Below are 22715 nucleotides of genomic sequence, written 5' to 3'. Positions count from 1 at the left end.
CCCTGCCGGTCGCTCGCTTTACTGCAGTTCCTTTTGGCCTCGTCCATCAGTCAGTCAGTCGCTCACGATGGCCACCTGCGATGACGATTGTCGTTGTCAAATGCACCTCCTTTTTATATGATGTTTAAATGGCCAGATATGTAAACTTTTGGCTGAAATGATTCGAGGTAGAGTTTGCACGGTCTCTTCTTCTCTTTTGTGTCCATCCAGGATCCTCCAAACTACGACGAGTAAGAGTGAAATCTCGGCCGGATTTCCGCCAACACGTCAATTCTACTGACGAACGTTGCATGCTCACACTGCCCTCCGGTGGTGCTAAAGGTAACTCCCTCCCGCTTATGCTATATCAGGGGTGGTGCATGGCCAAGTCCAATTTCGGTCGGAGCCACTGCAGATTTCAACTTTTGGAGCTTCTTCCGTTTCCTAAACGTAGCCGTGCTCCACCTCTGTGCCTCATTGGGGACATTCCATGGACTCTTTCAAGAGGGAGGTGTGGCGCTCTCGACAACGAACGACCTTTCTTTCCCACACATTGATCGATCGATCGATCGTACTTGTAAATCGACGGAGCTCTCTTAACTTCCACCGATGGCACTCCCCTACCACTAGGTGTCGCCGCCCGCCGGAGGGGAAGAAGAGGCTTTTGCACGTCATCGCGAACGATTGAGCGTCTATCTCACGGGCCGATTGAGAACGCTCCACAACAAAGACCAATCCGTCAGAAGGGGGAATGATGGCCACCGGGGGAGCCCATTCTATCGTTTGGTATGGTATTCGGTGGCGACTGTCCGACCAACGGAGGTCGTGCCTAGACTGGAGTCTGGCAGATGTGCCAAGGTCTCCATAATCCTTTCCAATGTGCCCCACAATGTGAATTGCATGCAGGCTGGGGCGTTGGCTCAACTCCACTTACTTTTATTTCCCATTTGGGCCTGGACTGTTGGCCTGACCCATGACTTTTGGACCCGAGTCAATGCCGTCCATTGAAACTCCTCCGAAATGTAATCGCCCGCTCGCCCCCCCCCCCCCCCCCCCCGTCAGAATGTGTCCCTGACTGGCATTTTTGTGTGTGTGTAAAGCTCGCTGCGACGTTGGCTCAAGCCCTGCCCACACACACAATCACACACTGTCACACAATCACACACACACACACACATACACGGCAAAGCCGAATCCAGCCCAATCCTCATTGGCTGATTTGATCAGCTCTCCGCGTTTTCCGCTTCGCCTCAGTTCGGTCCCACTCACTCTTGAAGTCTTCACGGCACGGATCGACCCGGCCCGGCGTTGACAACCTCTTCCCAGTGGTCAGCGCGACTTGTCCTCGTCGGAGAGCGTCGTTGTGAGAGAGCGAGAGCAAGAGAAAAAGAAAGCAAAACCACTCAACGTTCATCCATCCTCGTCTGACGAAAAAGAAAAAGTCTCTGGCTTTTATTCCAAAAGCTTTGAAAAATGTCTGGAGAAGACGCACCTGTGCAGCAGCCACAGCAGAACGCCGTGGAGCAGAAGCAAGACTCCAAGCCCACTGAGGAGCCCAAGAACGAGGCGATGACAACGACGACGACAACGTCGGCCGCTGCTGCCGCTACTGCCGATAAGGTCCCCGAGGAGGAGGCGGCGACCGTGACGGCGACAGATGAGCAGCAACCGCAGCAGGAGGAAGAGACGTTCACGTACCGCGCCTTAGTGCTCACCGGTTACGGCGGCTACGACAAAGTCAAATTGCAAGTGAAGAAGGGCAAGCCCACCCTGAAGGCGGGCGAGGTCCAGGTGCGAGTCAAGGCGTGCGGCCTCAACTTTGCCGACTTGATGGCCCGCCAGGGGCTCTACGACCGACTGCCCTCCCCGCCGGTCAGCCCGGGCATGGAATGCTCCGGCCTGGTGGAAGCCGTCGGCGAGGAGGTCGTGGACCGAAAAGTAAGCAACAAAAATATACATATACGTACAAATATACACGAGCAAATCGCCGAGATCCGCAAACACGGCGCGTGCGCTCTGTCTACTTGGACTTGGGCGTGCCCGCGGCTGCCTCTATACATTTCGACCATTGACCGCCCAACCACCGCTCACAACCCAGCCGGGAACAAAAAAAAAAAAAAAAGAGGACAATCGCGTCCCCAAAAGGCCGTGAAAAAAAAGAGGACAATCGCGTCCCAAAAAAGGCCGTCATGATGTGTTTGGGTGACATTATGGCAGAAGACACTTGTTGGCTGGCTGGCTGATGCCGTGCTGACGGAGCCGCTCGGATGTTCCAAATGACAAGAGCACTTGAACGCTCCGTCGTCACTTAGCTCACTTTTTGCTTGGCGTCTACTTTGCAACTTTGACGAATCCAGAACACGGTTTTATTTGAAAATTGACACTTTTAATCGTATTTCTTGGTGCTTTTTTGGAGGCAGGGGCACGCCGATGTGCAGCCAAGCGCGAGAGAACGGCGTCAAATGTTCCAGGCTGTCACCGAAAGACGCCTCTCACCACTTTCAAAATAATCCTCAATTGTCTCGAGAGAAGGGTGGCAAGCAAGGAATGTGTAGGTCAACCCAGATGAATGGTGACTGGAAGTATTTCGTGACACGATTCAGTTTGAGACATTTGGAAAAAACGACGTAGATGAGGATCGGTCAAGTCAGTTCATCCTTTTATTTTGTAGACTTTGGAAAGGAGGGGGTGAATGGCTCGTGGTAATTGCGACTTGACACCTTGGTGCGGGCGCCGGAGTTATTGACGCCTTTTGTGAAAAGGAGCGGATCGGTGCGATGGATCACCGAGCTTGGCAAAATGCGACACAACGGAGCCCCGCCCCATCCGGTCCGGACCTGCCACGCTCGTGCCATAGATAGCAAAAGACCAGTTGATCTGGTCACCCACCGAGGGTTGTTGCCATTTGCCAGACGGCCCGACACGCGTGCTTGTGCAACGGCCTTCTTCGTTCTGCCTTCCAAACGACTAAAAAACATTTGTCCATCTTGAGTAGTAATCAAAGAACAATGGGCAAGTATCTGGAGAAGTTGAGAAATAGGCGGAGAACAACCGGGTCCGTAGCAGGCTGGACGCAACAAATTGCTCTGACGGAGCATACAAATATTTGAAAAATGTCCGCTTCCCTTCCTCATTCACCGACACCAAGGTCTTAAAAAGCAAACCGTTGGTGTGTTTCAATTGGATTTCTTAGCCACGTTGACGCAATGTGGCGCACGGCCTCGGATTTGCTCCATTTGCCCCGATTGGGACAGTCTAAACTTCACTGTCTTCAGATAGGATGTTTGACGCTAAAAATGACAATAATGCTGGGTTTGAGTCTATCATTAGCCCCATTTTTATCCCCTTTGATTGCCCTCTCCGAGACTGAGATTCCCTGAAACCAAAAAAGAGGCCTTGAATGTAGCGATGCGTTAGCTTTTGAGAAACCCTGGTCAGCATGTTACGCATTTGAAGTGGCTTTCCCATACATTTGGAGGAATTTTAGCAAGGGGAGCCACCTTTCCGAACACTGATCTTTGGCTTTCCACGCTCACGGAAGGCAGACGCAAAGGTCAAGCAGCCCGAGCAGACGGCTCGCTTCTCCCGTGGACAATTCATGGCTCATGGGAAGGGATCTTTTTGGCGCCTCCGCCCAGCCAACAAGGTTCCCTTGGCTCGCTTGGCCTCTGCGCCTTTTTTTTCTGGAGGTTCGTGGTCTCGATTTGTATTTCTTTCTTTTTTTGCAGTCCTCCATGTAGATCTTGTGGGACGTCAAGTGATGACTGTAAAGGCGTCTTTGTGTCATTTGTGGAACAATCCAAGTCTTGCTCACCTGCTAAACTCATAGAAAAGGTGGATTGGTAAACATGTGGAGATTTTCAAAATGGTTTCTTTGCCACAGTGCTGTTTTTCCCCCCCAAATATCCCGCTTTGACTTTTGCAAGAAATTCTGAACCATGACTTAAACGGGAGCTTCTTTTTTGGATGGAATAGTGTGACGGCGGTGAGTAAGCTTGGAAAGGGAGAAGCGCAATCACACCGAAAGCCTTGTGACGCTGTGCATCAGCACTTTTTCTTCTGCTTTTCCCCCCCTTCCCCTAAACCCTTGCCCCTCCACCACACACACACACACACACACACTGAGGCCTTTGCGAGTTTTGGCCTTCTCCTACCTAGCCATATGTTTTCAATTACCCTTGGCTCCCATTGTCATTCTGGTATTTCCTCCCTCCCTTTTATGAAAATTGCCATTTTGATGTACCCCCCCCCCCCCCCCCCAAATTAATATATCTACATGTGCTGCCTTGATCAAATTCTCATTGAAATAATGCAAATGTGCATACGGTGAGTAAAGCGTAGCGGCGTGGCGTTTGATTTGTATCGTCAAATGAGTCCGGTGCTAAAAGAAGCGCACGGTGGCGCTTGCGACGGAGGCTGCAAAAAGGGTGCGGCCCTTAACTCCCTCCCTCCCTCCTTCTTCCTCCTTCTCTTCTTGTCAAGCATGCACGGTGAATTCAACGGTGAATTGTCTTTTTGCTAGCCTTTTTCTTCAAATTGAACATATGATGATGGAAAAATGCCCCTCCTCGTTGCCCCCTTCCCGTCCAAAAATGTCCCTCACCAGGCCACGCCCCAATCCGGTCTCCCTTTTTTTTTCCAGGTGGGCGACAAGGTGATGGTCCTGAGCCGCTACGGCCTGTGGCAGGAAGTGGTGGCGGTGCCGGCCAAGCACACGGTGCTCATGCCGGAGGGCATGAGCTTCGAAGAGGCCGCCGCCATCCCAGTCAACTACGTCACGGCCTACATGATGCTCTTTGACTTTGGTCACCTGCGCCCTAACCAGAGCGTCCTCATCCACTCGGCCGCAGGTAAGAATCCCGCTCTTGCCGCCCGCCGTTTGTGAAAGTAGTACGGCCTGAAATGGTGAGCCAAAGGCAGCTTGGCGCCCGTACATTTTTGCCCCTCAAAAATGTCGAGAGCTCTGTCCAAGACAAGCGTGGAGGCGTCTCCGTCACAGAGAAGTCCCCCACCACCAACAGTCAGGCCCCGCCCAAAAAGAGTAAAGAGCGGTCAGCTGCCTTTCTGGTGGCTCCGCCGTCGTGGCCAAACAATAGGCCGTTGTATTTCCTCCCGCCGAAGCGCACACGTGCATCCTCCTCCTCCGCTGGGCCGGTACGACCCGGGTCGTATCCGTCGTCGGAAAAATGCGCCCACCTCTTTGCCAGCGTGACCGACCGGCCCACCAATTGAATTTCCTCTGTCAGCGAGGAAATGGCAGCTGGTGAAAGTTCCCCCCTTTCCAAAAGTCAAGCGCAGGCCAGCACGTTTCTGTGGCTTCTCCACGCCGATACGTTTCCATTCCGATGGCGACCGCCACTCGTGCGCATTTGCAAGTTTGGGGGAGAATTGCACTCTCGCCGCCGGAAAACACAATTCAACTCGACCCGCCTAGAAGGAAAGTGGGCAACCCTTTGGCCTCAAATTCCTCAAATGTCAAGATGGAAGCGGGGACAAAAACGCTCCGGGCGCGGGGGGAAAAAAACAAACTAAACGAAGAAGAAATGTCAACATTTCAATTGGATTTGAAGAGAAGCCATGAAATTAGCGTCGGCTCTCTAGTCGGCGTCGCCATTCTTCCCGGTCGCCATTGCCGTCCGTCTCGGTGCCGTGCCCTGCAAATAAATGGCGGTGTATGGCCCCCAAGGTGGCGTGGGCACGGCGGCCACGCAACTCTGCAAGACGGTGAAGGACGTGACCGTGTTCGGCACGGCCTCGGCCGCCAAGCACGAGGCCATCGGCCGGGCCGGCGTCACGCATCCCATCGACTACCGCACCAAAGACTACGTGGAGGAGGTCCGCAAAATCAGCCCCAAAGGTAAGAAGAGGGTGGCCGTCGCCGCCGTCAGGTCACGGGACGCCAATAACCACCAAACGTGCCTAATGTGATCAATTTTTGTTGTCGTCTCTGGCCGTAGGGCTGGACATTGTGCTGGACCCCCTGGGCGGATCGGACACCCACAAGGCCTACAACCTGCTTAAACCCATGGGCAAACTCATCACCTACGGTGCGTGCACTGAGCTTCCTCCCCACCTCGGCCGTCGACGGTGCCGGAGGCTCGCTCGTTGGCCGTCCAATGACGGTGCCTTTTTTTTCTTCGTCAGGTGCCGCTAACATGCTGGCGGGACAGAAGAAGAACTTGCTGGCGGTGGCCAAGAATTGGTACCACCAGTTCTCCATCCACGCCCTCAGCTTAATCCAGAGCAACAAATGCGTGTGCGGCTTCCACCTGGGCTACCTGGACGGGGAGACGGAGCTGATCGACCGGGCCATGAGAGCCATCCTGGACCTGTACGAGCGGGGCCAGATCAAGCCCCGCATCGACTCCACTTGGCACCTGGAGCAGGTGAGTGGCCGGGCGGCAAACTTCTACCGCTTTAGCCGGATTTGCCGGTCTTTTGGGACGATGGCGACTCGTAGTGATTCTGTAAATGCAGGCGAGAGACCTCGAAGCAAACGCGCCTTTGCGCTTCCGTCCTCCCTTCTCTTATTTGTGGCACCTGAGGATAAGCGGTGCAGACGGCGAATGCTGCCTCTCAGACTCCACTTCAACGAGAGCCCACGTTTAGGCTGCGCTACGCCTCTCGCATCTCTGATGGGATTCCAAGCCCCAAAAATGCCTTTGCTCAAATAGCCAGCCTCTCCTTAGATTGAAAAGTCAATTTGGGAAAGCGTGGGGGGCCGAAAAGCCCCCGCCGAGCCCGCGTAAATGGCGGCCATTGATTGACGGACGGACGGACAGACTGTCTGCGAGGAGAAAGCGGGCTGGCAAAAAGCAGCGTGTGAATGGAGAAGGCTGGCAAAATGAAGGCCCGCTTTGCCTGTGCATCCGTCACAAACTCCTCCGTTTTGCACCCCCCCTTCTCGTTGCTATGGCGACACCCCGTCATCCGCGTGTCTGGCTAAGGGCGGCTCCCCGATGCGGAGGGGAGACCAGAAGAGGATGAGAAAGGAAAAGGCAGATGAGACGCCCCCGATCTTTTATCAATCGCGGCCTTCCTTTTTTTTCTTTTACTCCAAAATGTCTTTTGATTCTGGCGCCAGCCGCCACAAAGACGTGAAAGGAGGCTCTCTTTACCGAGAACCCGGGAAGGCCGCCGGCTTCACATCCCGAGGGAAGGAAGGAAGGAAGGATTCGCTCGACAAGGCCGCCGCGTGCTCTCCGTCCCCCCCCCCCCCCCCTCTCCTCACCCCAAGCCGGGGCTGGAGGTTGCTAGGAGATGGCCCCCGTTGCCGTGGCGCCGCTCCGTCGTTGCGCCCGCCTCCGGCCAGTGACTGCGGGAGGGAGGCGGAGAGCAACAAGTGCCGTGGCTCGGGACTGCTCTGCTAGCCTTCACAATCCCCAGCGTGACTCATGCGTGGCATTTTACCGTCATGAAAAATGGGCGGGCGGCGGGCGGGCGAGCGAGCGAGCAGGCGGTGGGGGGAGGGCGACCGCCACGAACAGCCATCGTCTCCAAGCGACTTTCTGCCGTTTTGCGTCGAAAGAGATTGTTGCCATTGTCCACCTCCCGAAACCCACCATCTCCCTCCCTCTCCCCATTTGCTTTGTTTGCCATCGCAGGTGGGCGACGCCATGCGCAAGATGCAGGAGAGGAACAATATCGGCAAGGTGATCCTCACCACCGAGCCCATGCCCGAGGAGGAGAAGAAGAAGGAGGAGGCGGCGCCGCCACCGGCGGCGGCCGACAAGAAGAAGGAGGACGGCAAGAAGAAGGAGGACGGCAAGAAGAAGGAAGACAAGAAGAAAGACGACGGCAAGAAGGAAGACAAGAAAAAGGAGGAGGCCAAAAAGGACGAAGAAGACAAGAAAGAGGAGCCCAAGAAGGAGGAGAAGTGAAGAGAGAGTTAAGTGCTTGGAGCTGTTCCTGGTGGTGCTGGTGGTGCTGGTGGTGCTGGTGGGATTGGTGGTAGTGGTTTTAGTGGTGGGATTTGGGTTGGCCGCCACATTATTCTCCTTTAAATCCATCTCCCTTTTAGTCTTTACGCTTTGTTGATCGTGCTGTGAAAAAAAGGGGGAAAAAATCCCATCATGGGATGTTTTTTTCCTGTCAGCCCGTGCTCAATTGTCATCTTTTTTTCTTTTTGACTGACTGTCATGGACGTGGACCTCGCCCCCGCCCACAGACAGACACAAAGTGCCAGCGTACCCGCCCGGTTACGTCACACGGATGAGTCAGGCATGCAGGCCCGCCATTGGCCCACCATGGCAAAGTATCCTACGCTGGTTAAAAAGCCTTGGTCACTTAATAATAGCCCCTCATAAAGAGCCCCTGGAGGGGTTTGCCCACCGATAGATGGCCCGTTTGGACTGGTAACGGGCGCCAGCCGAAAGGGCCACTGTGGTGTCGGTAGCGCCCACGATGGCCGCGGTGCCTCCGGTGGCTCCCGCTGGCTCTTTTTCACCAGCAACTGTCCACGGCCTCCACTATCGCTGACAAAGGGGAGAGGGATCGCTTTCCCACTCCCTCTTTGCCGTCGTCATAGCAACAGGCTCGTGCAGAGATGCCGCGACTCAGCCGCCAATAGTGAAAATCCCCTCACCACCCCCTCGCCTCCCTATCGCCCCGCCCCCGTTAAATGACGCAAAACAATTCAATTGAATTCTTCTCTCCCAAGTAAAATCAACGACGAAAAGATAAAGCCTCGACCGAAAGCATAAATAGGGTCCAGCGCCGTCTAGACGCGATTAGGGGAATTGCACTCACATGAACATGGGCTTTGTTACCAAAAAAAAGCATTTTACAAGAAAAGTTTTGGCCTTGTCTTGTCTCAACAACACGCTACATTGAATAAGCGAGCACAAAAGTTTTATGCTTTATAATAGGGCGTTGGAATCTTTTTTAAACATGCACTGTGCCATCGCGTAAAAATCCCCAGATGTGAGCAAGGCCGCCAACGCCACCACCGCCAACGCCACCACCGCCAACGCCACCGCCACTTTAACCCCTGGCGCTCTCTTCTGAGCCTGAGCTAGGAGGACAAAGTGATGTTTTGTATGTTTTGCACTCTGTTCGCTGATCCTAATGCACATAGCAGAGAGGCACTCGCCCACCAGCCCCCCACCCCACCCCACCCGCGTCCATTCCACCCGCGTCCATTCACCAGATGGCGTCTGGCGCCCCCCGGCGGGCTGGAGTGCGAGAGCACCCGCTGCTTCCTTTGACGATTATTGGTATTATTCGTGTTCTGTTCTAATCTGCCGGGCTCCCTTGGTGAACCTATGCACGGTGCTTTTGTTCCCAGTGCCACGCGTGACAAAACAAACGAAAAAAAGAGAGAGAAACACTGCGTCCCCCCCTCCCCCCCCCCAAAAAGATATACGGTGTTTCCAATGGTTTGTGTCCAAGAGCCTTTTTGTCATTAAGCTGCCTCTTTTTTTTGTTTTTTTGCCCCCAAACCACGTGTGCCAAATGACAATGCGTATTCCTCTCGTCAATGCTTTGAATATTTACAGCGCGTCAAAACAAAGATGTAAACAGTATGAAGCGTGATTGCGGACACCTTTTGGTCCTTCTTACGAGTCCCAGTGCGTGTGACCACTATCCCAAAAATGTGCACCAAATGTTTTTTCTGTTTTTCTTTTTCTTCCCCTGGCCTTTGTTTGTCACTGGTGCATCTGCTGTTCCTCCTCCTCCTCCTCCTCCTTGCACACGGTTTACCTCAGTCTGTCTGTCCGTCCGTCCCTTGAATTGACACAAGCATGTCCAGGCAAGTCTGGCAAAACAACTACGCTGGCTTACCGTTGCAACTCGTGTGAAATAACGGTGTTTCTGGCTTTGTTTGTAACTCTCGTTTGATTCTCACCTTAATTATTGTAGCCTGAAGGTTTATTAACGTCAGCCCGGCTAATCCGAAATTGCCGGCCAAGTCCGAACCGTTTTCTACAGAGCCCGAAAGCTTAAAGTGAGGCGTTGGGGAGGCCAAGACCTAGCTGGGGCCACAATTGGAAAGTTTCGAGGGCAAAAATCCATCTCAACAAGAGCTGTGCTTGAGCTGGAGGCTCGCTGACAGTTTGGTGCCATTTCGATGACCCATTTCAATGCACTTATGCAACAGTAAGGAGCTTTTTGAGCCAACATTCGCTTGCCGCTTTTCCCAACGTAGGCGCGGCGCGGCCAGGAAAGCGGCCACCGAAAAGCGCCCAGGCGTCGGGCGGCCAATGGCGCCCCTCGCTTTGGGTCTCTTTTGCTTTTGGCCCGTGGCTCTCCGTCGACGTGGTTCCTCAGGTCCTCCCGATACTTTTGGCTCCATTTCAGTCACGTCCGTCCGGCGGAAGTCCGGCCAAATGGCGCCTCCCTTTCCCGTTCTGGCCCGGCCATCTCGTACTAGGAAGCATGTTTAGAGTTTGGAAGGGAAAAAAAGAAAAAGAAGAAAAGGTAACAGTGTGTATATGTCCCGCTTAGTTTAGTGCTGACGTGCCGATGTGGTCTGAGGAAAGATGCTCGCTATGGCTTAGTCCCGTTGTCAAGTTGCCAAGCCAAAGCCTCCGTCCGGCTAACTGGGACAATGAGCAGAGACCCTCACTTCCCTCACCAAAACTCACCTCCCTCCCTCCCTCCCTCTTGCTCATTCCCTTTCTCAAAACAACAACACTTACCCAAACCAATTTTGTTGTTGTTTTTCAAATGAAAAAAAAACATGGTTTGTTTGTTTTGGAATATTAATGCTGCTTGTTTTTGTGCTGGACTCTGGGTGGGTTCTGTGTGAGCTTGTAACGCTTCAGTGTGTAATGTTACCATATGCCTTACATGTTTTCCAGGACTAATTAAAAAAAACAAGAAATGTCTTTTTTTTCTTTAATGGTTTGCATTTGGGGGAATTCAAGGGCTAGTGAGGTACTCTCGTGATCCTGAAAAGCTGCACATGAATGCTTTTTCACATTGTAAAGCAGGGGCGGGCAAACTATTCCACTGAAGGCCCGTCTGCAGGCCACTTTTCCTTCCAAGCTCAACAGAGGGATGCTTTCTACAGATATTGTATACGCCACAAGTGCAATCAGTGGATTGGCATCAGGTGTTTCTCTTGCAGCCCAAGCAACCCCCGCTGTGCTTCAACCGTGTCAGCTCGGTCTGTCGCCGCTGGAAGGCTTGAGCCAAAAGCTCCTCCCTCCCCTCCCCGACCACACCGGCCCCCACCCCCGTCCATTCAACTTTTTCACCTATGTTTGTAAACTGTCAAAGCCAATTCAATAGTTTTTTTTGTTGACCTATTTCAAACATGGGCCTTCAAATTCAAACTTTTGACCATTGAAGAGAGAGAGAGCGCCTCAAACAAATTGAAGCATTGGACATATGAAGGAGGTCATAGTATCCCATAAAACTAAGCATTTATTTCACAGAGCTGGGCAAAATTTAAAAGAAAAGGCCAAAAGTGAGTGTTTTGGTTTCAACTTCTAAAGCTTTCCACAATACTAAGTGTCCTGCGAGTGCAATCAGTGGATTGGAGTCAGCTGCTCGTCACAGGCCAACCCCCGCTGCGCTTCGAGTTTGCCAGTCAGCTCAGCTCGGTCGCCGCCGGTCAATGCTTGATGTCAAAAGCTCCCCCCTCCTCACCCACACCGAACCCAACCCCCGTTGATTCAACTTTGAATACATCTATCTGCGCTGAAGAAGAAAAAGCCGCAAGTGCAGTGGCCCTCCAAGGCCGTGTCACTGGACAAACTGAAGCAACGGTGTATATGCAGTGCGTGAACTAACGCTGACCTCCGCTGTCTTCAAACTGGATCAGGGCACTGTAGGGCTCCACCGGCTCCATGGTAACAGACTGGATTTCCCCTCCGCCATTGCTGGGGCGCAGGAAGTGGCTAACTTGTCAATCAGCCGCTCTCCTTCCATGTGGCCGGGCATGCCGCCGACTCGCACCGTCCTCCTGGCCTCTGACATTTTCTAACAGATGACAAAAGCGCTCCAAATAAGAGCACTTCTGGCTAAACCTGTGGAATCGCCAGTCTTAATGGAAGTTATTTTACAGTGTAGAAAAAATAAGCAAATCTTAGGCTAGACACAAAGCTATATAGTCTTTTCAAATGGAGAAAGAAAAAAAGACAAAAAAGAAAAGATTGTTTCAAGAGGCTTTCAAGTGTAGGAGGAATGCCAATGCGCTTTCAAGTACCCTCAAATGGCCATTTAAAGTCACTGGCCATCTTCCCCATATCCAAAACACATTTTATATATTTAAAATGTAAATCTGTTACCTTACAAGACCATACGATTGTTTAGGTTTCACTTGGAGTTAAAAACATGAGCAGTATTAGGGACTGGACAGCAGGTGGCAATCGAGTGCACTAAAGAATATTGTAATGTACTTTGCCAAGTACATTACGTTCACTTTAATTTACTGTGTAGCCTAGCATTTGCACATTTCAGTATTACCTACTGCCTGTTCAGTTTTTTATACTGTAATTCCTTGTTCGTCAAAATAATATTGAAAAAAAATGCAAGGCACAAACCGCAGAGGAAGTCATCTAACCAATGGGATGTGACGTTGGCTCACCCAAGGCGCATGCGCATGGAAAGGGCTAATTCATGTGCTGCAAGTCGCGTCCGGTGGAGGTCACAGAAGTCTGAGGAAAACCCAGGTGAGTTATGACACATGCTCCAGAAAATACACGGGAAGCTTTTTATTTAGCCACGGCCATTATTGTGCTTGGAACTGTTGAGATTGTTGAATTGTGTGCTGCGTACTTAATAGTATATCTGTGTCATAAGTAGGCGAGTCAAAGAGATACGCGCCCTGGTCCTGTTCTTGCTTTTTTGGCGACTGCTTTACTTGAAATTATTTTGCTAGCTTTCGAGTTTGAGTGCTACGCATTTGTGGAATTGGATTCGTTTTGTTCGTTTGTTTGTTTTCTCCCTTATTTGATCACGCTTGCGTGTTACAAGCTAGCTCGTGAGAGTAAAAGCTAGCCATGGTGACACTTCCAGGCCAAAGTCAACAATCGTTCACCGTGTCCTCGCCAAAGACGTTGTTTAATGAGTTTAATTTCCTCCTGATTTTTCTTTTGCAGCCCAATTAGATATCCCACAATGGCCAAGCTGTTTGAGTCCATTGGCAAGCTGGGGCTGGCCCTGGCCATCGGTGGAAGTGTCGTCAACTCGGCTCTTTTCAACGGTCAGTTTTCATCTTTGGATGCTTTCGCTGTAAACATCGTCATGGCATACTCTTTATTCACCTTTTTTGTATTTAAATGATTTCTCCCGTGGTCACTGTGGTTTTTGCGACAGTGGACGCGGGGCACCAGGCGGTGATATTCGACAGGTTCCGAGGCGTGCAGGAATCGGTGGTGGGCGAGGGCACTCACTTCCTCATCCCGTGGGTGCAGAAGCCAATCGTTTTCGACTGTCGCTCCCGTCCCCGAAACGTCCCCGTCATCACGGGAAGCAAAGGTAGGCCCTCGATCCGCCCGCTCGCCCGCTCTTTTTTCCCCCCCTTGCTCTCCCCCGGGGTTTGTAAGAGACGCCTTTTTTCCCCCCGACAGATCTTCAGAACGTCAACATCACGCTGCGTATCCTCTTCCGGCCGGTGAGCACGCAGCTCCCGCGCATCTTCACCAGCATCGGCGAGGACTACGACGAAAGAGTGCTGCCGTCCATCACCACGGAGGTGCTGAAGGCCGTAGTGGTGCGTGTCCCGTCGACGTCTGGCCCCGCGGGCTCCCCAGTGGCCCAAACCCACGCGCGAGTGACGTTTTGTCTTGCGGCCAAGGCGCGCTTCGACGCCGGCGAGCTCATTACGCAGAGAGAGCTGGTCTCCCGCCAGGTCAGCGAGGACCTCACCGAACGAGCCTCCACGTTCGGACTCATCCTAGATGACGTCTCGCTGGTACGAAGACGGCGTCATAAATGGGCGCCGCCGCCATGTGGTCCCAATTTAAAGGGCGCTCGTGCTAGCTCGACTGTTTTGTTGAGCGCGCTTTTCAATCCTTTAGACGCACTTGACGTTTGGCAAAGAGTTCACGGAGGCCGTGGAGATGAAGCAGGTGGCCCAGCAGGAGGCCGAGAGGGCCAGATTCGTGGTGGAGAAGGTCATTTGGCTGGCCGTCGGCCGTGAGCGGCGTGCCCGTGGTCCTTACGCGCCCACCGTATTTTGTGCAGGCGGAGCAATTGAAGCAAGCCGCCGTCATCTCGGCCGAGGGCGACTCCCAGGCCGCCCTCCTCATCGCCAACTCCCTCATGGAAGCCGGCGACGGCCTGGTGGAGCTGCGCAAACTGGAGGCGGCCGAGGACGTGGCTTTGCAGCTGTCTCGCACGCGCAACGTCACCTACCTGCCGTCGGGGCAGGCCACCTTGCTCCAACTGCCTCAGTGATGATGCCACCACACCACCATATTCGGTCGATCGCGGGAGAAAATTGCTTGGCACGTCCGGCCGGCCGGCCGCGGCGCGTGGCCATGTAAAACGCCGTATACCCGGACAACAATAAAATGCCTCTTTCTACCTCCTTGTAAGTGCGTCACTCGCTCCACCCCTTCCCTCGCGTCTCGTGTTTTTTTTTTGTAAGTGGGTTGGTAGCTGGGAATTCTGACCATATTGTTTATCAGGTATCAGTACCTTTCCGATTAAAACCCCGAAACATTCTGAAACGTAGAGCTATTTGGTCTTCTCATCAATGTTGCAATCTTTCGAGGGCTCTGTTCAAAATAACTCCAGCCAGGCGGATGATGAATTTCTTCACCCTTTAATGAATGAAAGGATCCATCTCTTGGAGATATCTGGCCGGGTGCGCGCGTGCACGTCCTCATCGCGCCCGAGACTGCCTCGCGCCTGCCCTCCACACGAGCGGCTTGGGCGGGGGACGCCAACGTCACAGCAACGAGCCAAGGGCTCATCTCGGGCCGGGCCAGGTCACGTCTGGTCGGGTCAGGCCGTGCACCTCGTAGTAGCAGCAGCGGGGCTGCTGAGGTCGGTCGGTCGGTCGGTCGCCGCCGGTGTGCAGTCTGCGTGTGCAGCAGCGGCCAGCCCCCCGCGTCGTCGTCGCGGTTCATTTCAGGACAGACGCTAAGTTCCCCTCCCGCCGTACGAGATGCACCGGAGACCCGGATGGTGAGCCATTGTGCTGATGCCCGCAGCCCTGCACGAGCTCCGGGAGGAGCTCGCGTCACGTCGCACGGAGGTAAAGCCTGTCTGCTGTAAGCCTCCCCACTAACAAGTCAGTAGTCACTGAGTCAATCGAGCGAGCAGCCAGCCAACTAGCCAGCCAGCCGGACAGCTAGCTGGCCGCCACAGTCCACCGCCGGACTGCGACTTTGTCCCTCTTCCGTTTAGGCGTGCACTACGCCGGAAGGCGCCTTCAACTGGCTCTGGTTGGTGGCCGAAGCCGCGGTGAGTAACTCCGGTGAGCGGCCGACTCGGTGACACAATCGAGCCGGCCGGGGGGGGGATGTCTGCCTGTCAGTCAGTCTAGCCAGGACCCCGGATTGTCATTCTTTGGCATTTGTTAGGCAAGCGTCGCTCTCTTTCGCCTACCCACGACGTGAAAAAGGGGCCCACTCGTCGCTATTCTTATTTGACTTGAATGACGACTCTCGAGCACGGAAGCTGAGCCCTTTTTGCCTCGACGACGTTGTTGAGTTGCCTCTGCCCAAATTTCTGAGAGTACGCTTAGCTCAATGCTAACTAGCGTCCCGCTCATGCCATTTCTTATGAAGCAAAAAGTGAAAGTGTCGCGTTATTTCTGTTACCAATACGCCATTAAAGTGTGCTCTTTTCTCCGAGGCGTCATGTGCGGTGTCGGAATTGGGTTGACTTGTTTGACTTGCACTTTTCGACTAACGTAGACAACGTAGCCTGCTTGCCGTTGCCGTGTTTGCAGGTTAATACGCACAGTATGTTTGTGGGCTGTAGCTTAGCATGCTAAAGAGCTAGTAAAGCGGGGCCTACACTAGTGGTGCCGTTTTTGCCTTTGTTTTAACCCTTTCCACGCCGCTGGATGTCAACTGGTTAACCGATTAGGCATTGCCACCGTAAACCGTTGGAAGAAGAAAAAAAAAGAAAGTAACCGCGGTCATACTTCCCCAATTAATGTGGCGTGGTGGTTCACCAAACTGCCCTTTAAATAATGTCAAAAACTAGCAGGGCCATCGGGACTGTCGAGGTTTTACTGAATTTTCCAAATAACTCTTCATTTGTTGCAATGCTAAAATCCTTTTTATTTTACACCTAGTCAAATGTTGACCTCAGATCGGATCACTTTTGTAAGTAGAAAGAAAGAAAAAAAATTGTTCAAATGCCACCCAAAAAGTTTCCCTTGGAGGATCTGGAAGAATTTGTATCCACGGTCAATGTAGGACCCGCAACATCAGCTCACCCACAAATCCTGCTCGGAAAATTATCCTATGAATCCACTTTTTAGTACAAAAATCCCAACCCAAAATATGGTCTATAGAGCATCACGGTGGTTGAGTGGCCAGCGCAGCCGCCTCACCGTTCTCGGCTGGTGGGGTCAAAATCGTGTCGTTGGCGCGCTCTGCCTGCCCGTGCCCAAAAAAGAAGTTGTTTTTTTTGTTGTTGCTCAATTCCAATTCTCCCAACTCACGCCAAATGTGTGTGTTTTTTTCTCTCTTTCTCTCTCCTCCCAGGTGATGCTCAATTCAGGGCACCCGATGGCAGATAGAGGCCATCTGCTCCGTTCCTCCTCTTGCGCGCTCGCTCTGCCCCTGGCCAAAAGTGGACTTTATTCTCGTAAGCCTTCCACCCACCAGTGGATAGCCCATTGAGATCCAGCACCTCTTTTCCCGGGGAGAGCCGGCCGAGTCTCATGTCTTGGACGCTGGGGTCGATTCTGCTTGATGGTCAGCCACGCCCCCCGTCGACATTGAAGCGGGTCCCATCCCGATAGAGAGGCCTTTGCTGGGGCAGCCTCCATTGTTTTTTTGTTGTTTTTTTTTAAAATGAAATCCTGCCAAAGCCTCAAGGAGGAGGTCTCTGTGCCTTGCTCGGGCGGGATGTCGCAAGAGGAGGGCCGCAGGCCGCAGGTGTCTCAGCCCTACTACCGCCCCGCCAACCCCGGGGTGGACCTGACGGGCAAGCTCTTCAAGAGGGAGGGCGGCGGCAAGCCCTACTCGGTTCTGGTGGACAACAAGAGCGCCGGCAAAGCGCCAGTGGCGCCCGCCGACGCGGCTCAGCGGTATTTCCGCCAGGGACGGGATCTGGCGGACGAGGCCGTCTCCGAGGAGAGCCGGGACGAAGAGGAAGGCGAGGAGGAGGAAGAGGAGGAGGAGGAAGAGGAAGAAGAGGAGGAAGAAGATGAGAAGGATTTCAAGCGCGAGCAGATTATCGTGGAGGTCAACCTGAACAATCAGACCCTTCACGTGTCCAAGGGCGACAACAAGGGCGCCGCCGCGGGAGAGGATCCCGAGAGAGGCGGCAGCGAGGAGGAGGAGGAGGACGACGACGACGACGAAGAAGACGACGGCGGCGGGGAAGAGGGCCAAGATGAGAGCCCGGAGGAGGAAGATGACGAGGAGGACGACGATGAGGAGGAGGAGGAGGAAGAAGTGCAGGTCGGAAGTCGAGCCACCAGGTCAAAGAGGGCTCACGGAGGCAGCGGCGCCGCTGCTACCCGAGAACCGCGGAGGAAAAGTCTCCGGGCGGCCCTCGGCTCTTCGGGACCCGGAATGACCACCCGGGGTCGGCGGAAGCGCGCCGAGAGGCCCAAGAGTCGGTACCGCTCGCCCCGTCCCGTCTCGGCGGGGGCGGCGGCGGAGGGAACGACGACCACGGCGACGAGCGGCAAGGCCGAGGGCGAGAAGGAGTTGCTCCCCTGTGAAAAATGCCCCCGCGTCTTCAACACGCGTTGGTACCTGGAGAAGCACATGAACGTCACGCACCGGAGGATGCAGATCTGCGACAAGTGCGGCAAGAAGTTTGTCCTGGAGAGCGAGCTGGCCCTGCACCAGCAGACCGACTGCGAGAAGAACATCCAGGTGAGGACGTGCCGCACCCGCCTTTATTTTTTAAAAAGCCAGTCAGCTGCGTCTACGTCGTCCTTTCTATGCGACGTGTCGCACGGCCTTGGAGGTTTACAGCCAGCAGAGGGAGCTAGAGCCGCGCAAAAGTTTGCTCCCGCGGCCTTCCGGATGCGATAATCGAGGGATTATTGTATTTGTTTGTCTCTTCTGTCATTCTGTCCACTTTTTAATTGTGGACTGATTATTTGCAGTGCGTTTCCTGCAACAAATCCTTCAAGAAGCTGTGGTCGCTGCACGAGCACATCAAGATCGTGCACGGCTACGCCGAGAAGAAGTTCTCGTGCGAGATCTGCGAGAAAAAGTTCTACACCATGGCTCACGTCCGCAAGCACATGGTCGGTGAGTCCCGGGACCCTTCCGCTCCTCACGGAGCCGGCCGGCACCTGCTCCACGTTTAAACCCGTTTTTTTCCGTCGCCCATCTAACCGACGCCCGTGGAGCGCAAATGGCAAAGGGGGCGCCCGGGCGGCTTTTCCCGCGTCTGACCGGGCGTCTTTCTTCCCCTTCAGCTCACACCAAGGACATGCCGTTCACCTGCGAGACGTGCGGCAAGTCCTTCAAACGCAGCATGTCGCTCAAAGTGCACTCGCTGCAGCATTCCGGGGAGAAGCCCTTCCGTTGCGAGGTGAGTGACCTTTGACCTTCCCTCGCGCTAGGCACATCAAATGGGGGGGGGGGGGGGGGGGAGTTTTTTTCCCCTCTGGAAGTCGATGACTGCCACCCAGTGGAGTGGAGTATTGGCGGCCATACGCACTATCAAACCTGACTGAAATATTCCCAATGTTTTCCCAAGGAGCACCAAACACAAACGATAATTCACCCCTAGGAACAAAGAAAATGCCCCCCACCCCCAAAAAAAGCAACCAAACCCATTCCATTTTCTCACCGTAAACATTTGGATTGACTCAATTTGTACAACGGCGCCTCTGGGATTGGAAACGGGCGCGATGGAGCGCCGTCCTTCACCCCAGCCCGCCGCGTGTGTGCGGGTGGAGCCGCTCTAATTAAATGCGTCCCTCGCCCCGCCCGCCCCGGCGGCTGGAATCTGCGCGCCGTTATTAAGGCTCTTTTTATAGCCCGCCGCCCGCGGTCGAGGTCTCGGCTTCGGTCTCGGCGAGCCCGGTCCATTTCCCGGAAACGTTTGTTGAAAGCACGTTTGTTTTTGGCTCCGTCTCCAGAACTGCGACGAGCGTTTTCAGTACAAGTACCAGCTGCGCTCGCACATGAGCATCCACATCGGCCACAAGCAGTTCATGTGCCAGTGGTGCGGCAAAGACTTCAACATGAAGCAGTATTTTGACGAGCACATGAAAACACACACAGGTGAGAAACAAAGCCGTCCCTCCCTCCCTCCGTCCGTGGCAGTGTCCATTTTCTGCCTTTCTAAAAGGAGATTGTGTCCAAGGGCGCGCCTTTTGAGAGACGTGGTAATGAAAGGGGGCGTGGGCGCGTAATGACTAGCCATCCGAACATATGCTGCCCACGCCTCTGCACTTCTTCCCAAAGTTGTCTGCTTTTGGCCAGGCCTCTATTTGAGGCCTCTAATGACAGGGTTAGTGGCAAAGGCACACCCGCTGCCACTGGGTCGCACCCCAATCTTGGCGGCCGCGCCCGTACACGGGCAATGTTCCAAGCTATTTCCCCCGACAGTCAAGACGGGCCATAGTAGCTACGTTTGAATCGAAAGCTCTTTTTAAACGGACGCCACGGCGCTCTGTGTCAATTGGCCGTGCTTTGCGTCTGATTGTTTTCTGGTGGGCCAACAGGAGAGAAGCCCTTCATTTGCGAGATTTGCGGCAAGAGCTTCACCAGCCGGCCCAACATGAAACGCCACCGGCGCACGCACACGGGCGAGAAGCCGTACCCGTGCGAGGTGTGCGGCCAGCGCTTCCGCTTCTCCAACATGTTGAAGGCGCACAAGGAGAAGTGCTTCCGGGTCAGCGGCCCGCTGGCTCCTCCGTCGGCGCCGGCACCCCCGCCGCCGGGCCTCTTTGCCAACCCTTTCTCCTCGCCGTCGTCTGGTCCCGGGCCCTCCACGGCGGCCTCCTCCCCCCCGCCGCCCGCCGCCGCCGTTCCCCGGGAGCCGGCGCGAGCCTCTCTGGGACACGGCTTCGGCCACGTCGGCGTCCAGGCGGTGGCGTCGTCGTCGTCCTCGCACCAGCGCCCCCTTCAACAGCACCTGGACGCGTCCCAACCCGCCCCGGCTCACACGGCCCAGCACGGCCTGCAAACGCACCCGGCCCACCACCACCACCACCACCACCATCTCCATCACCTTCCGGCGGGCCACCTGCCGGCGGCCCACCTGCCACCTCCCCCGGCCCTGTTCAAGAGCGAGCCCCTGAATCACTGCGGGCACGAAGACGGCGCCGCCTACCTGCATCACATGGCTTCTGCCGAGAAGGCCCCCGGGGCCCCTCAACATCGCTGAGGCGTGGTTTGTGTCGGAGGCGAGTCAACGGCTCGGGGGCGTGTCAAGCTACGTTTTCACCAAGCCGGCGCCGGACGGCTCTAGTTGCGCTTCCCCTTTTTCCACTTCCCCCGAAAATTCCCCGGCCACCCCCGGTGAGCCATCGGCGTGCTCCGAGAAACCGAAAGACTCCTCGCCGCGCGTGTGGCATGGTTGACCCTATTTCATTTCTCAACCCAAAGCTGGCTTTAAAAAAAAAAAAAAGAAACCAAAAACATGTCCCGAAAGGGGAATTTGCTGTGCCACTTTGATCGACTCCCAGGCCGGAGCGACGGGCAACTTATACCGAGCGATGGACTCAAACCGCCCCGTTTGGTTTCTCCGGCAAAACAGCGCTGTCAGCAGCCCCGGCCCACGTTAGCCCCATGGCATTGGCGATTTATTAATATACCGGCGTTTAAGTGCACTTGTCGGGTGGTGTTTTCATATTCCCCCGGGATAGCCTTTCCTTCCGTTGTCTTTCCTTGCCTTTGGACGTCGATTCAGTCCTAAAAGATGGGACGCCTCCAAAGTGTTCCCTCCGTAAGAGAGCGGCCGACCGAGGCCATGTTTGGTGAAAACGTGGCTTACTTAAAGAGGTGGACGGAGGCCATTTTGCGCTCGGCCTAAGTGAGGTGGACTGGAAGGAAGGAAGGAAGAAAGATAGCTAACAAACCCCCCACCCCTCCCGGCCCGGACCCCGAATTGGCCGGCGGCGGCCACTCTGGAAGAGAACTCTGGACTGTTATCCCAGCCGCAGTACCGGTGAAAATTCTTTGGCCGGCTGGCGTGACATGTTTGTCCGAAAGGAAAAGCGCCTCCTTTTTAGTGACTTGAAGACTTGAGTCAGACTTTAAAGGACTTTTTTTTTTAGAAGAAAAAGGGGAGCTCTCCCCCTCCTTACTGCCATAAAACCAGAAGCCGTTTGGAGAAAGGATTTGGCTTGTTGTTATTGTGGCCTAGAGCCAGCTATCCTTTGGACTTTTGCGCAGTATATACCGTATACTGTGGATTTTGGAACCAGTTGTTTTTAGCCCCCCCCCTTCAAATAAGCTGGCATTGGGATGGCGCCTAGCGCCAAATGAATGGCGAGCGCCTCTCCGCAGTATTAATGAATACAGGATGGCTTCGGCGGCTCCAAATCCCGCCGGACCCGCCCTCCCTCTTGGCCCGTTTGCGAGGTGGCTCTGGCTGGGCTCTTGTCCCATGCCTTCTTCTTTTTTTAAAGACTCTTTATGCGTGTGTCCTCTGCACTTTAGCGCTGCGCGTGAGACGCGGGGAAGTGACGATTGTATGGCGGAGCGGAACGCTTGCCGTTGACTTTTTTTTTGGTTGTTTTTTTTGTTTCCCCCCCCCCTTTTTTTTCTTTTCTTTTGACGCAAGGAAAGGAGGAGAAGGGCGCGACCCACGCCAGCCAGACCTCGGCTCCAAAGCCAGGAAAGCCAAGGAATATTGTGCCGGCCGGTGCCGTCTCGTGGCACTTTTCGCCAACTAGGGCAACGACGCTCCTCCTTTCTTGGCCGCATAGAATGCACTTTCTCCTACTAAAAACTCTTGGCTAGTTGCGGGAAATAAAATAACTGTATATTCAAAGATGTTTTAAAAAGAAAAGATCATTATACATCACCATTCTTTGTATTTCTAACCACTTAATGTAGCATTATTGTGTCTTTTATTATTATTATCGTATCCGGTACCATTTTTGCAGCTTTATTCTGTTGGCGTTTGTCTCTATTTTTGTATGTTCTCTGGAGATTGGAAAGAAAGAGATTGGGCCTTTTTTTTTTCTTCTTGTTGTTTTTCCTTTCTCATCATGTACACTTAACTGACCGCTAACTTTAAATAAAAACAAGTAGCCACGAGTGTGAGTCCAAAGCAACAAGCGACGGTGCGGAAAGAGGTGGAAGTTGGATCTTATCGCCGGCCCCGTCACCTTTTGTGGGTCGGAAGGTCGACTAGTTTACGGCACGTGCGCCCTCCATTTTTTTTTTTTATCGGCCCCCTTTTGACCCGCTGGCTTTGTTTTCCGTTTTGCGGCCGAGCCGTTCCGAAACGTCGACCTTGAGCGGCCGAGCAGAGACCGTTTGTTCGTTAATAATAAATGAGACTTAACGACAGTTTGCTTGACACGTTTAAATGTATTCTTTGGATAGGAATAATGTTTTTTTTTAATCCGTCTGCAATTCCCAGGCCCTTTCATTTCCCCTTTCATTTCCGTAGCGCAAAGCTCATTCAAAGTGCTTTTTTCGGCACACGAAAAAGATATCAACATATCA

General features: G+C 53.8%; 2 protein-coding genes across 2 annotated transcripts; both read left to right on the top strand.

Annotated features, from left to right (window-relative positions):
• Positions 1–1098: 1098 nt before the first annotated feature.
• On the top strand, positions 1099–22301 carry LOC144209204 (uncharacterized). The gene is made up of 11 exons (XM_077735453.1): positions 1099–1917; positions 4622–4829; positions 5666–5836; positions 5937–6026; positions 6124–6365; positions 7584–7855; positions 17198–17945; positions 18182–18329; positions 18500–18615; positions 19169–19313; positions 19757–22301. The coding sequence occupies exons 1-11, from the start codon at positions 1453–1455 to the stop codon at positions 20419–20421; spliced, it is 3270 nt and encodes a 1089-aa protein (XP_077591579.1). The 5' UTR covers positions 1099–1452; the 3' UTR covers positions 20422–22301.
• phb (prohibitin) lies at positions 12443–14457 on the top strand. Its single transcript, XM_077735451.1, has 7 exons — positions 12443–12599; positions 13029–13132; positions 13246–13407; positions 13500–13642; positions 13727–13843; positions 13950–14045; positions 14116–14457. Exons 2-7 carry the CDS (start codon positions 13048–13050, stop codon positions 14326–14328), a joined length of 816 nt encoding a protein of 271 aa, XP_077591577.1. The 5' UTR covers positions 12443–12599; positions 13029–13047; the 3' UTR covers positions 14329–14457.
• Positions 22302–22715: the final 414 nt, after the last annotated feature.

The sequence above is a fragment of the Stigmatopora nigra genome, chromosome 15 (assembly GCF_051989575.1).
Source record: "Stigmatopora nigra isolate UIUO_SnigA chromosome 15, RoL_Snig_1.1, whole genome shotgun sequence".
NCBI classification, from domain to species: domain Eukaryota; kingdom Metazoa; phylum Chordata; class Actinopteri; order Syngnathiformes; family Syngnathidae; genus Stigmatopora; species Stigmatopora nigra.
The sequence above is the reverse complement of the archived record's forward strand: the minus strand, read 5'-3'. Positions and strand labels throughout refer to the sequence as shown.

Excerpts from the sequence above, each read along its gene's own strand:
- phb (XM_077735451.1), top strand. The coding sequence starts at position 13,048 with ATGGCCAAGCTGTTTGAGTCCATTGGCAAGCTGGGGCTGGCCCTGGCC. Across the intron at positions 13,408-13,499 it reads CGTCATCACGGGAAGCAAAG|ATCTTCAGAACGTCAACATC; the intron begins GTAGGCCCTCGA and ends TCCCCCCGACAG. Across the intron at positions 14,046-14,115 it reads CCAGATTCGTGGTGGAGAAG|GCGGAGCAATTGAAGCAAGC; the intron begins GTCATTTGGCTG and ends TATTTTGTGCAG.
- LOC144209204 (XM_077735453.1), top strand. The coding sequence starts at position 1,453 with ATGTCTGGAGAAGACGCACCTGTGCAGCAGCCACAGCAGAACGCCGTG. Across the intron at positions 6,027-6,123 it reads GGGCAAACTCATCACCTACG|GTGCCGCTAACATGCTGGCG; the intron begins GTGCGTGCACTG and ends TTTCTTCGTCAG. Across the intron at positions 18,616-19,168 it reads AGAAGCCCTTCCGTTGCGAG|AACTGCGACGAGCGTTTTCA; the intron begins GTGAGTGACCTT and ends CTCCGTCTCCAG.